At 46.4% G+C, this 12,769-nt stretch overlaps 1 protein-coding gene across 1 annotated transcript in view; it reads right to left on the bottom strand.

The window, feature by feature from the left end:
• Positions 1-1,200: 1,200 nt before the first annotated feature.
• Positions 1,201-12,769, bottom strand: part of ST14 (ST14 transmembrane serine protease matriptase) — a 69,718-nt gene continuing 58,149 nt past the window's right edge. The window contains exons 12-19 of the mRNA XM_069080462.1: positions 12,253-12,357; positions 11,278-11,388; positions 10,761-10,874; positions 9,551-9,673; positions 8,658-8,844; positions 3,926-4,200; positions 3,469-3,605; positions 1,201-3,103 (exon numbers count right to left, since the gene is read on the bottom strand). Of these exons, the coding sequence (XP_068936563.1) occupies positions 2,942-3,103; positions 3,469-3,605; positions 3,926-4,200; positions 8,658-8,844; positions 9,551-9,673; positions 10,761-10,874; positions 11,278-11,388; positions 12,253-12,357 (1,214 nt within the window). The 3' untranslated portion in view covers positions 1,201-2,941. The remainder of the gene's footprint in view (positions 3,104-3,468; positions 3,606-3,925; positions 4,201-8,657; positions 8,845-9,550; positions 9,674-10,760; positions 10,875-11,277; positions 11,389-12,252; positions 12,358-12,769) is intronic.

Genomic DNA, 12,769 nt, shown 5'->3' with positions numbered 1-12,769 from the left:
TCATGCCCTGAATACTGCATTTGGCTACAACTGAAGGAGACTGCAATAATTAAATTGTGTTTTACTTTACATGGTTGAAGATTTTGGATTCAAAATGCAAATTTATGCCAGACAAGCAAACATCAAATCATGTGTATGTGTGTGTGTGTGTGTGTGTTTGTGTGTGTGTGTGTGAGAAATTGAAAAAAATTTTTTTTCTATCAGCCCTCTTCTGATACGGAATAGAGAGCAAAGGAAAAGCAGCCTCCCCTACCCCTCACCTCCCCTTCTCTCTCCAGCACTGCCTCCCGCCCAATATAATTAGTTCATGTGTCATAGCTAAAGTAGGGTTAATACCTCCAACAAGGGAGAATAATTAGCAAATTTGTTAGCTAGGGTCCAACCAGAAATAATGTTTGTTTAAACCAATGCACAGGATTTGTTAGGAGCATTAGCACCTTGGAAAGCTATAGATAACATGCAATGATATTTTCTATTGTTCTCCTCAAGTCACAAGGAACTCTAGTTTTAAAACAGTGAGCACTAGGTTCTGATAGGTCTTCCACTCACTCAGTCTTCTGAAACTAACCACAACTTAGTATCCAAAAGTAGCTTACATGATTGAATCAAAGGGGTAGACTTCCTCAGCAAAAGTATAAAATAAGTGGGTTGGGGGGTGTAGAGATGTATGCGCACACACACCCCTGACCACTTTCTGCCCCACCCATCCCTCATCCCCTCAAAAAAAAAAAAACCAACCCACTCACCCTTTATAGTAGCAGACATATGAATCTGTTCTGTGCCTTATAACCTTTCTACCTGCCAAGCTGACCCAGGCCTTTTAACCTGGCCTGTTCTTCTCTGGTGGCATAACACCCTGGCCACCTGGGATTGCTTGTACCATCCTCCCAGGCTTAGAAGACTTCTCTCCTGAGTTTCATTCTCTCAAACCAGGCCGTGTCTTCCAATTTGGGAGAAAGCTGGGGAGCCCCCATGATCTTGGAAAATGCATACATTGTAACAAATTTGGAAGCAAAGGTCTATCTTGTCCAATCTGGGGGAGTAATAATAAAAGGGAAACATGGGACCATGGCAAGTTAGTGAGGAAAGAAAGTTGTTGATAGGCAGGTTCTGTGTCAACTTCCCCCCTTCTCCCTCATACAGTTGAAACAACTGCCAAGTTAGCAACTGAATGCTGAGCAACCACACCAAGCACTGGAATCATGTAAAACTTCCCCCTTTAATGTACATTTGGTCCCCAATATCTTCCCTGGGGCTCTGGCACCTTAAATACATTTGATTGAGAAAGCCCAGCACAGGGCTCACATCAGGAACAGCAACAATTACAATAAACCATAACACATAAGTCATTTTTTTGGAAATCATTTTCTGATTCTTCCTATTATCACCCTCCCCCCACTCCTGCATTGCAGATCACAGTCCCCTCCCTCACCCTGGGCCCCAGAAGGGGATCCATTCCCATTATCCATCAACCCCAGTGTTCTGTGAGGTCCAGCGAGGAGAGAGCCACAGCCATCCTCCCCTTCCCCCAGATAGAGCAGAACACGTACAAGGGGTCAGGCTGAAATGAGAAAATCAACATGAGGCCATTTCCAGGCCCTCAGACAAGGAACGCCCAGTCTCTCCTATACTTCTAAGCTCCAGGAGGGCAAAGACTGTTTTATTTAAACTCTGTACCTCCCCTACAACCAAGCACGATGTTCTCCACACAAGATCCCCTTTAAAAGTGTCCTGCTGATTGAACTAAATTGAACTCTTCTCTAGCTCTGAGGAACATGAGCCAACACTGACCCTCAGTGGGCCATCCCAAGCACAAAAGCCAAGAAAGTTTTAAATTAAAAAAACAAAGTTGAATTTTCTCCTCCTGTGCCCGAGGCAGAGAGAATCCAAAGTGTGGGACAAAGGGAGGTTGAGGGTGTCAAAATTCCAACAAGAAGATGCTGTCCCTCCATGGCCCAAGAACATCACTTAGTCTAGGAATGGGACCAGCAGCCCATCTATTGTGGGACACTAGCCAGCGCACACGTTATTTCCCCCTTCTCAGAGTAGAGGGAGACCTTACCTCCTGAAGCGAAAGCTTCATGAGGCAAATAGCCTGGTACTTCCTAGAGAAACCTCTGTGCGTGTGACCAAACTCTAGGCAGATGCTGCCCCCTCCCTGAGAGTGACTCCTGTTACACTTGGGAAGCCTGCAGAATTTCTGTTCCTCTAAGGCACCACAAGAGAGACCACATGGTTTGCTGGTTCAGAGAATAAAGCAAGACTGCCATGGCACTGTATTATAGAATCTGGCAGTCCTGTGCCCCAATCCCACCCCACCCCACCCCCTGAGAAGGCATAGAGCTAAAGGCATTTCTGAACTGGAGTGGAGGAGGGAAATCAACTCTGGTGTAAAATTATTAATTTAAAAAGTTATTAAAAACCACACACACACACACACACACACACACACACAACTGGGAGTCAGGAAAAACAGTTCAGCTTCCTGGTCCTCATTTTCTTCAGGGTAAGGCATGAGCTGAGTTCCACAGCCCAGAGCCCCTGGCCAGAGGTACTGACCACACAGGATGTCCTAGTCTGAGCCAAGTGGGGGGACACATTTAGAGCTTCTCATTAGGGAAAAAATACAAAAGGCTTAGGAAAGTCTCTCAGATTCAGACTCAGGGATGGGGCTGGGGGGAAATTGTGTCCCCAAACTTCAGATACTAAGCTGAGACACAGGTGCTGTCCAGTATTCCTCCATACCCACTTCCTAAGACTAGGAGGTTGGGGATGGGCCTGAGGTAAGTTTGAGGCTCCCCAGGTAGATTCACAGTCCCTAGAGAAATGAAGATTTAGTTCGTATCCTGGAGGGACCTCAGGGGAGGGACAAGTACATTGGTCCATCCTCAATCTTCATATGTACATGTGTGAGGAGAGGACAGCACATTTAGGGCAACTGCTACACTCCTGTCTTCTCTTTAATCCAGTCCCGAAGCTTAGAGACTCTCGTGTAGACACCTGGTTTGTTCCGTCGAGCACAGCCTTCACCCCAGCTCACCACCCCAGCCAGGAACATCCGTCCATCATCTTCCACACTGGAGAGAGGGCCCCCTGAATCACCCTAAAGTAAAGAGATCCCAAACCACGTAAGGACCATGCATAAGCACTTCATCGATTAGACTCCATCTATCACTGGCCTCTAACCCTATGCCAACCCCCACTTCCCAAACAGCCTCAAGGCCTCCACACCAGTTCACCCCTCCGTCCTATCCTCCTATCACACCATCTTACACACACACACACACACACACACACGTTCTCTCATTCGCTCTCTCTCTCTCTCTGTCTCTCTCTCTCTCTCTCTCTGTCTCTCTCTCTCTCTCTCTCTCTCTCTCCCCCTCCTCCCCTCATTCTCCCCAATCAGAACATCATCAGCCACTCTTATAGGAACCTTCCCTCCCCACTCTAAAACTGACAGGAACCTACCTGGCACGCATCAACGCCCCCATTGAGGAAGCCCACACACATCATACGGGGGGTCAACTGATTGGGTAGCAAGGACTCGCATGTTGTCTGATTGATCACTCGGATCTCCCCCTTCTGTAGGACCAATGCCCCAGTGCCTGGTGGTTGGGAAGAAAGAGCAGAAAAATATGACATATTTGGCTCTTCTACAATCTCAGCTTCCCACAGTAGGAGGACATCCCCTCTAGCCTGAATCCAGATCCCACCCTCCCCACCCCACCCAACCCTGCCTTTTCCTAAGGAGGAAGAAATCAGAGTCAGCACCCACCCTGGGAACAGAAGAGTTACTGTCCAAGGAAGTGAGCCCCACAAAAAGGTCAACAGGGAATGAAAGAAGGGGAATCAAGGTGGTGAGGTGACCAACACAAATGTGTGACAGAAACAGGGAGCCCTCTGAGCCCACAAGCCAGCCTCTCACCTCCTTCTGTAGTGTGCCCCCAGCCCGTCACCCAGATGGCCTTGCCCGCAGGGAAGGTGTGGGATGAATCGGGAAGACAGATGGGCCGAATTACAGAGGTGAACTCCACGGGCTTGTCCAGCTCCAGAACAGCAATATCGTAGTCAAAGGTGAAGTCGTTAAAGGCTGAGTGGGAGATGATCTGTTTAAATCCCCTCTCTTGTACCCCTTCAGCACTGCGCTTGCTCTGGTCATGTAGACCCAGGTAGGCTTTCCATAAATCAGGGTCAGAGTATCTGGGAACCAAAAGGAAGACAATATCACATTAGACAGCATGGGAACAAGGAATGAAGGCTGGGCTGGAAAAAAGGGGGCCTGGATGCAGAACTTAATTCTTTGACGGACTTACTCAGTGACCCTGGGAACACATCACGACCTCTCTGTGCTTCAGAACAGAAACACTGATACTCATTGTTTCAACAAATCTCAATTAAGTTCCTGCTATGGCAGAGCAATGTGGTGTTGTAGAAGAACGTTGGCTTGGAATCAGACACCCAGCCATAAATTCTGCCTCTGACGCTTAATAGCTGAGCGTGAGCAAGTCGGAGGGAGTGGGGCATCTTTTGCTATTTGCCTCCCAATCCAGACCCTCTTCATGAGAAGACTGAAGCCAGATTCTTCAATCCCCTGTCCTCCATTCCTTAAATCTTCTCAGCTTCATTGCTTCCTCTCAACACAGAAAAGAAAATATCCCTATGGTCACTAAAGTGAATCCCTCTAACTGGATCTCTGGCCCCTGACCTCAGTCCAGCAGTCACCCTTTCATTCATGAATATTCACTCTCTGCCTCTTCACTCCAGAGGAGAGAGTGAGGCTGACAACTGCACAACTCTGTGTTGCTTAAATCCAATTCACTTACAAGTCTTGGTTCTCTGAGAATAAAGGATAAACAATAACTTTTCTCTACCTGCCCACGAATACCTTCACTTCTCCCCAATGAGAAAAAGACTTTCATCCAGGTGCTATCTCATATCTTTCCCCTTCACTTTTTTGGGGAGTTCATTTTGTGTTACTTTGCAGTTACATGGGGCATAACATTCTCACAAGGCTTTTTGGGGACTACAATCAATGATTAGCAACACACAACAGTGGTTCAAACTTTCTAAGAAGCGATCACTGGACAAATGTGACACCCTCTCACATGCACAAATCTGCATAGAAAAGAACTAAAAATTAGGCCTGGAATCATGTCTTTCCACTGGTTTCCCCCATTCTAGTGTATTAAGAAATGACATGCACTTTAATTTGCCAAAAAAGCAACATCTGTTTTTTGACAGTTACATGCTACTTCTATTATATAATAGTAAAGTGGATGCCAGAAGTACAAAGGCAGGCGTATGAGGGCACTTTCATTGAAGGAGGGAAATTGTCCAATGAAACAGCAGCAACAGAAGAGTAAGAAAAGCTTTTGCTGTCATAGACATACTATGAACTCCAAGACTTATTTTATAGTAGGCATATTTCTTTCTTTTCTCTTTTTTTTGGAAGCAATCAGGGTTAAGTGATTTGCCCAGGGCCATACAGCTAGTAAGTGTCTGGGGCCAAATTTGAACTCAGGTCCTCCTGACTCCTGCCCTTTTCAATGCACCATCTAGCTGCCCCAAGTAGGCATATTTCAGCTTGTGATCCCTAACCCTAAAATGCCAAGTTTACTTCCATTCAACCCAGTACTTCCAGATTCTTCCTTAAAAGAAATATATAATAAGAGCATGTGCTGCTGACAAATACTTCTGGGTAAATTCCTTGGGAATTATCTATTGTTTGTCTTCAGTCATCACCATAGGCTACTTCTTCAAGGTACAGAAGGAAGAAGGATATTATCTCAGTAATCTGAGCAAGTCCAACATCCTCATTTTCCAGATGTTTACATCCTTCATTTTCTGATAGAAAACCTTGTTTTCTGGATTGCTTTGCCTATTAAAAACTCATCTAACAATAATTCCAGGATGGTGGTGCAGATGGCCTCCACTTTCTCCCAGTAGTGCTTGACCAGCAGCATCTCCTTGTCAGTGGTGTCAGTTTTCTGCTTGGTGCCAGAAATCGCCCTCCAGGCTGACCTGCACATGGCACCCCCCCCCCAACTACATAGTTTTTTTTTTCTTTTTTGCAGGGGGAAGGAAAGGCAATTGGGGTTAAGTGACTTGCCTAAGGTCACATGTCTAGTAAGTGATAAGTGTCTGAGGCCTGATTCAAACTCAGGTCCTCCTGACTCCAGGGCCAGTGCTCTATTCACTGCTCCACCTAGCTGCCCCCCGCCCCCTACTATATTCTTGTAGGCTACCAAGAGCAGACTGAACTCCTTGCTGGATAGCTGGGGCGCTTGCTTGGTCACAACCTTCATGTATGTGACCGTGCAGTCACAGCATTCAGCCTCCTTGTCCAGTTTGACCTGTATTATCTTGGTCTTCTCCACAGTTGACAGGTTTCAGGTGGGGGTGAGGGCAGTGGCACAGAATAGCAGTAGGGCTGGAGAGAGGGAGAAGCAGCACGAAAGGCAGGGGCAGGAAAGAACCAACCCAAATCAGGAAGAGTCCAGGAAGGCCTCCCCCTTCGCTTTTAAATACAAATAGCAATTCTGGTTCAATCAGAAGTCCTGAGGGTCTTTCCCTCCCAGACTGATTTTTTTTTTTGACAAGGTAAAGAGGCCATTCATTCTCTGCCTCATTTCTTACCTAGCCTTAATCACTGAATTTGCATTGCTTCAGTCAAACTGAGACCTGTAAAAATTTAAAAAGGCCCCACTGCATCCAGGGCCATCTCCAGTCCTGATCCATATCTCACCACTGGATGGTTCTGGAGGTGAAAGTGAGGCTGATGACTTTGCACAGCCTTCCCCTGCTTAAATCCAATTCACTTGCATGTCATGGCATCACCTCCCTGATGGCATGGCCCTCTTCCAGAGTGAAGAATAAGCAACAGCACGCTTCTTGAAAAACCTGTGACTATCCAATAGCCCTAGATTCTCCTTACTCCCCTTCCCGCATGTTCTAAGGCCATGGATGACCTCCTACCTACCAAATGCAGTGGCTTCTCACTGGCTACTGTCTTCTGTCTATGTTTGAAAGATGTCGTCCTCTCCTGGTTCACATAACTGTCTACTTACTCCTCCACTGGGTCCTCATCTTCTTTCCCTCTTCCCTACCCCATAATGTGGATATTATTCAAGACTCTCTTCTTGACCCTCCTCTTTTTCCCTTCCATATCCTCTTTCTTGGTCATCTTTATCAAGTCCTTGTGCTCAATTATGACTTCTGCACAGATGACATCTACCTCCTCCCCACCTAAATCTCTTTCCTGAACTACAATCCCACATCACCAGCTGCATGCTATATATCTCCACCTCCATATCCAGTAGACATCACAAACTCAACAAGTCTAAAACAGAGTTCATTATTCCCTCCCTCCACTCCCCCCACCAAAAATTCCACCTCCTACTTTCAGCTGTAGGCAGCATTCTCCTTCCATCTTCCAGGTCTCATGACCTCAGAATCACTGATAACTCCTCCCTCTCTCATTCACCACTCCCTTCCCCATTTCAGTGGTTCAGTCATTTTCAGTCCTGCCTGACTCTTCAATGACCTCAATCTGGGGTTTTCCTGGCAAAGATACTGGAGTGAATTGCCATTTCCTTCTCCAACTTATTTAATTTTTTTTTTTGCCTTTTTTTTTTAAGAGGGGGGAAGGTAGGGCAATTGGGGTTAAGTGACTTGCCCAAGGTCACAGGACTAATAAATGTTAAGTGTCTGAGGCCAGCTGTGAACTCTGGTCCTCCTGATTCCAGGGCCAGTGCTCTATTCACTGTACCACCTGAGCCACCCCTCCAGCTTATTTTAAACATAAGGAGATTGAGGCCAATAAGGAAACGTGATTTGCCCAGGCTCACACAACTAGTAAGTGTCTGTGGCCAGATGTGAACTCAGGAATATGAGTCTCCCTGACTCCAGGCCCAGGACTCTGTCCATTGTGCCACCCAGCTGCCCTACTCCTTCCTTCCTCCCACCATATCCAAATGGTTGCAGTTTTATCTCCACGATATCTCTTACATCTGTCTCCTTGTCTCCACTCAAAATGCTACCAGACAGTTTGAAGTTCCAATCCTAGTTCTCCTACTAACTATGCAACTTTGGGCACATAACTTGGGCCTCAGTTTCCTTGTCTGTAAAATGAGGGTATTGGACCAGATGATTTCCTAAGGCCTTTGCAGCTCTAAGTCTGTGATCCTGTCATAAAGCCATTAGCACTTGCCTATAGATTACTGAAATAACATCCTTCTTCCATCTCTCCCTTTCCAATCTGTCCCTGCCCAAATAATCTTCTTAAGTCACAGATCTGACCTGACTTGGTAGGTGTCCAGTCCTAAATCATCATGGTCTGCATGTGACTGTGGACATTAAATCAACAAGTGGCCCTGTGGTCTATATTATATTATAATATCTGGCTACCTAGACTCTCTATCCTGGCCCTTTCTAAAAGACCCTGCTTGCCCATGAGTTAGCATGAATCTAGAGATCAAAAGACCAAGATGCTTTGTAAAGCATTTCATAGAACACAAAGCAGAGATACCTGTCCTATATGGCAAGGGGATGAAAGAAGCCCACAGAAGATACAAGGAAGTTTCCCTTCTCCCTCCCCCCATCCCCATCCCATGCCTTCCAATCCCAGCTAGAGCCTCTAAGAGAACATAACCACCTACCTGATTCCTAACTCATCAACGAAGCAATGGGCTGCGGAGACAAGCCAGGTGGAAGAGATTAGTGACGCCCCACAGAGGTGACCCTGGCCCTCTGCATGGAGGCTCACCTGCCACGGCCACTCTCCTTCATCTGAGTTCTGGCCTCCAACAATCCTTGACTTTTTACTGAATGACCGGAGTCCACAATCTGTTGAGTGATGGAAGAGAACTCAGGTGGGGTGTGTGAGTTGAGAAGGGGAAGCCTCTCACTGCCCAAATGCCCATTTTGCTGGCCCCAGAGAATTCAAATACATATATATATATATATATATGTATATATATATATATATATATATATACATATATATATATATATATAAAACAAAGCTATAACTCTCAAGGCCCCTAACATGCTCCTTGGAAGCACATTTCCAACTGCCTGGTCAGGTCAACTTTTCCCAAGGAATTTTAACTCCCACCCCCATGTCTATCCCAGGAGACCCTTTAGAAGCTAAGGTTTTTAGCTCCCTTTCCCCCTGGCTCACATGAATTAAGGAAGATTCCTGATTTTTAGTTGCATTTTAGTTTCAAAGGTTTTTAAGCCATTCTTCCTTTGCATATAGCATTTTAAGAGGCTCTAAAAGGAAAGATACATTCACTCAACTGGTAGAGCTGTAATTAAATTCAGGGCTTGAAACAACTGAAAAGCAGCTCAGAATCCCAATCCATGGAGCTGATGGGAAGGAGCTGGGAAAATGGCAAAGGAAAGCCACATCTGGTTTTCTCTCTTCCTGATGGCTACGCAGGCTAATGCAGTCGAGGGCTGACTTCCCTCAGCTGTTTCCTACAAACCAGGGGCAAAGAGAAACCCCAAGTAAAGGGACCACGTCTAGGCCTGCCCTGGATATCCATACCACAGTTCTTCTCATCTGAGCCATCATCGCAGTCCTTCTTCCCATCACACTCTGGGTTCCCTTTGTTCAGACACACTCCACTGAGGCACTTGTATGTGTTTGTGGTGCAGGGGACAGTCCAAACTGACAGCAAAGGAAGAGAAAAGGTCACAGCTGGGGATGGGGAATAAGACTCCGTCCTCTCCTGCAGTACAGGTTGTCAGGGCCAGGAAGTCAGCACCAAGCTGAAATGCCCTCGCCACACCCAGACCCAAGAACTATGGTTTTGGGGTTTGTTTTTTAGATTGGGCCTCCCTATCTGACTGAGGCTGGATATGCAGCAGCCACTCACAGGCCCAATCCCACTGCTGATCAACATGGAAGTTTTCACACGTTGCTTTTCTGACCTGGGCCTGGTTCCCCTGGACAGTCTAGTGGCCCCTACTCCTGAGGTTTACCATATTAATGCAATCACCCATGTCATGTGGCTTCAGCCCCACTATAGCTGGGAACTCCCCAACTCAAGGTATCCATCAGATTCAAGTTCCATGCCCAGCCAATTAACTTCTTCATTTTTTTTTTGGAGGGGGGAGGGCAAGGCAATTGGGGTTAAGTGACTTGCCCAAGGTCACACAACTAGTTAAATGCCAAGTATCTGAGGGCAGATTTGAACTCAGGTGCTCTATTCACCTAGCTTCCCCCCCTTTTTTTGAGGGCATTAACTTCTAATACACTTTGCAGCCCACCCTGCCTTGGACCACCAACCCATATCCCTACCATGCCTCAAGACACTTCTCAAGATTTACCACCTTCAAGAAGTCTTCCCTGACTTCCCATTCCTTTCCACTGCGCTCTCACCAAATAGTATACAGTGTTGTCTGCATTTATTAAACAGAATTTGTAGATAATGTTGCTTTGTATGCACCCCGATGTCTTTGAATGGGTCCTGTATCCCACTTGGACTGTGTGTCTCCCTGAAGGTCAGAGCCACACCAAGTGTCCCCTCTTTATTTCTCACCTGCACACAAGGTACGAGGTGTATACTCAATTTGGAGCTCTCAATGACTGAAACAAGGGAAAGAGGATAGAAACATTCCCAATACTCAACCCGAGAGGAATTCTGGTCTGTTTTAGAGGCAGTCTCTGATATCTTGAGCCCCAAATTCCCAAGAGAGGTCCCCAACCTCTGCAATGAGCTCTGTGCCAGGGCAGCTCTTCCTTCAGCCCTTACCGCTATCGCACTCAGCTTCATCAGTCCCATCTCCACAGTTATCCCGCTTATCACATTTCTGGCTCTCTGAGATGCATTTTCCATTGCCACACCTGAAGGTCTGAGCTGGGCAGCCTGAAAAAGCACACAGCCTCAACAAACAGCTAATTGTTTCTCTCTCTCCCATGACACCCCACTATCCCAAGACAAACCACCACTGTCCCCTAGAACAGCGGTGTCAAACTCAAACAGAAACGGATCTCAGTGGGCCACATACTGACTTGGAAAACCACAAATGAACATTGTCCAGTAATTTTATTCATTTAAATAAACATTTCCCAGTTATATTTTAATATGGTTTGGGCCACAAAGAGTTTTTGTAAGTCACTTGTGGCCCAACTCTAAGTCTGATACCTCTCCCCTAGGATACTGAAGAAGGGTCAATGGGGTAGCCATTAGCTTTGCCTCAGAGGAAAGAACCCAGGTCCCTTCCCCAGGAGCCCCAAATGCCCAGGGAACCCGAAAGGGAATTACTCACTGCATTGCAGTTCGTCACTGTTATCCCCACAGTCATTCAGGCCATCACAGACCCAGAAGAGGGACTTACAAAATTTGTTCTTGCAAGTGAACTGGTAAGTTGAGTTACACACTGTTGGAGAGATGAGATCAGAGGAGGTGTGAGCAGCAGGGTGATGGAGGAATGAGGGCACTTCCACAAATGAGCATTCAGAAGGCCTGACTCTCGGGTAGCACATCTGGTGATTCACCAGGAAGGCTTAGCCAAGTAAGAATCTCCCATAAGTAGAAGGAAAAAACAGTGCCCAGAATGTTCAGGGGCTACAGGGCAGATGCTGCAGAAATGCTTCATGTCCAATTCAGGCAAAAGATTTAAGAGATTTACAAACCAGGCTGGGAGATGGAAGAGGACCTGTGCTTTACAGCTACCCCTTCCACACGGTGAGGGTTAGGGGCATGGCGACCCCACAATCTGGAAAATCCACATACAATTGTATATTTGGCCTTCCCTTCATGCCAGAGAAGACGTCTGAATAATTATGGTATCAAAAGACAAAATGTGTCACTATTATACAATGCTATACATATGTTTTGTGCATTTCTGAATTTTTCCAAACTTCTTCTGTGTTATCTGCTGGCCTTCACATGTTTTTTGCAACTTCCACCAAATTCCAAAAAAACTCCCATTTAATTTCTTATGCAGACCTATGATATATCAAAACCATGATGGGAAAAGTCACAATACAGAAGGGATAACTGTATTTCCATGTGAAGAAGGATCTCTCCAAACAGCTTCAGATTCATCCTATGATAGGCACAGGGCAGCCACTTTTGGGGGAAGGGTCTAGTAGTATCCATGGGATTAAGGAGTCATGGGGTATTGTGATCCCATATGGTCAAGGCAAGAGGCAGGGTGAGCGGTCAGCTGAGCTGGGGAGGAGTTACAGGGCCCAGGGCCACAATCTTGGAAACCGAGTCTATCCCATGGCAGACTTACCACACTCAAGCTCATCACTGAAGTCTGTGCAGTCAGCCCAGCCATCACAGCGCAAAGACTTACTGATACAGCGTCCCGTTTTGCAGGTGAACATGCCAGGGCAGGCTGTGGGAGACAGGGTGGAGGAAGAAAAGCGGGGGGCACAAGCTAGGCTGGCTGTTCTCATACCAACTCTACTAAGCCTCCCCTAGCAGACTGTTACCCCTCGCTATATATAGTTACACAATAAACAAAGAATGGGAAACACCTTCCATTTCACCCCAAGGCCAGCAAGGCTGGAAAGGCTCAAAGTAAGGACCACCTGCTTCAAATATAAAACTCCTCCCATCAACTGAGTGGATTTCTGAAAACCCCCTACTCAGTATCTAAGGGCAAGGACTATAACAAGAGAGAGCCCTGAACACTAGTGGATGCAGACCAGAGAATTCTAGTGAAACCTCTTTGAAAGTGATTTCAATGGCTTGGTCCCACAAAGAGGCCCCATGACAAATTAGAAAGAGCACCAGACTGGGCATCA

Source organism: Petaurus breviceps, unplaced genomic scaffold, assembly GCF_028583685.1.
Source record: "Petaurus breviceps papuanus isolate PSGF00001 unplaced genomic scaffold, PetGlider_PUasm1.0 91133, whole genome shotgun sequence".
Lineage (NCBI taxonomy): Eukaryota > Metazoa > Chordata > Mammalia > Diprotodontia > Petauridae > Petaurus > Petaurus breviceps.
Note: the sequence above shows the minus strand (reverse complement) of the source record. Positions and strands in the feature narration are given on the sequence as shown.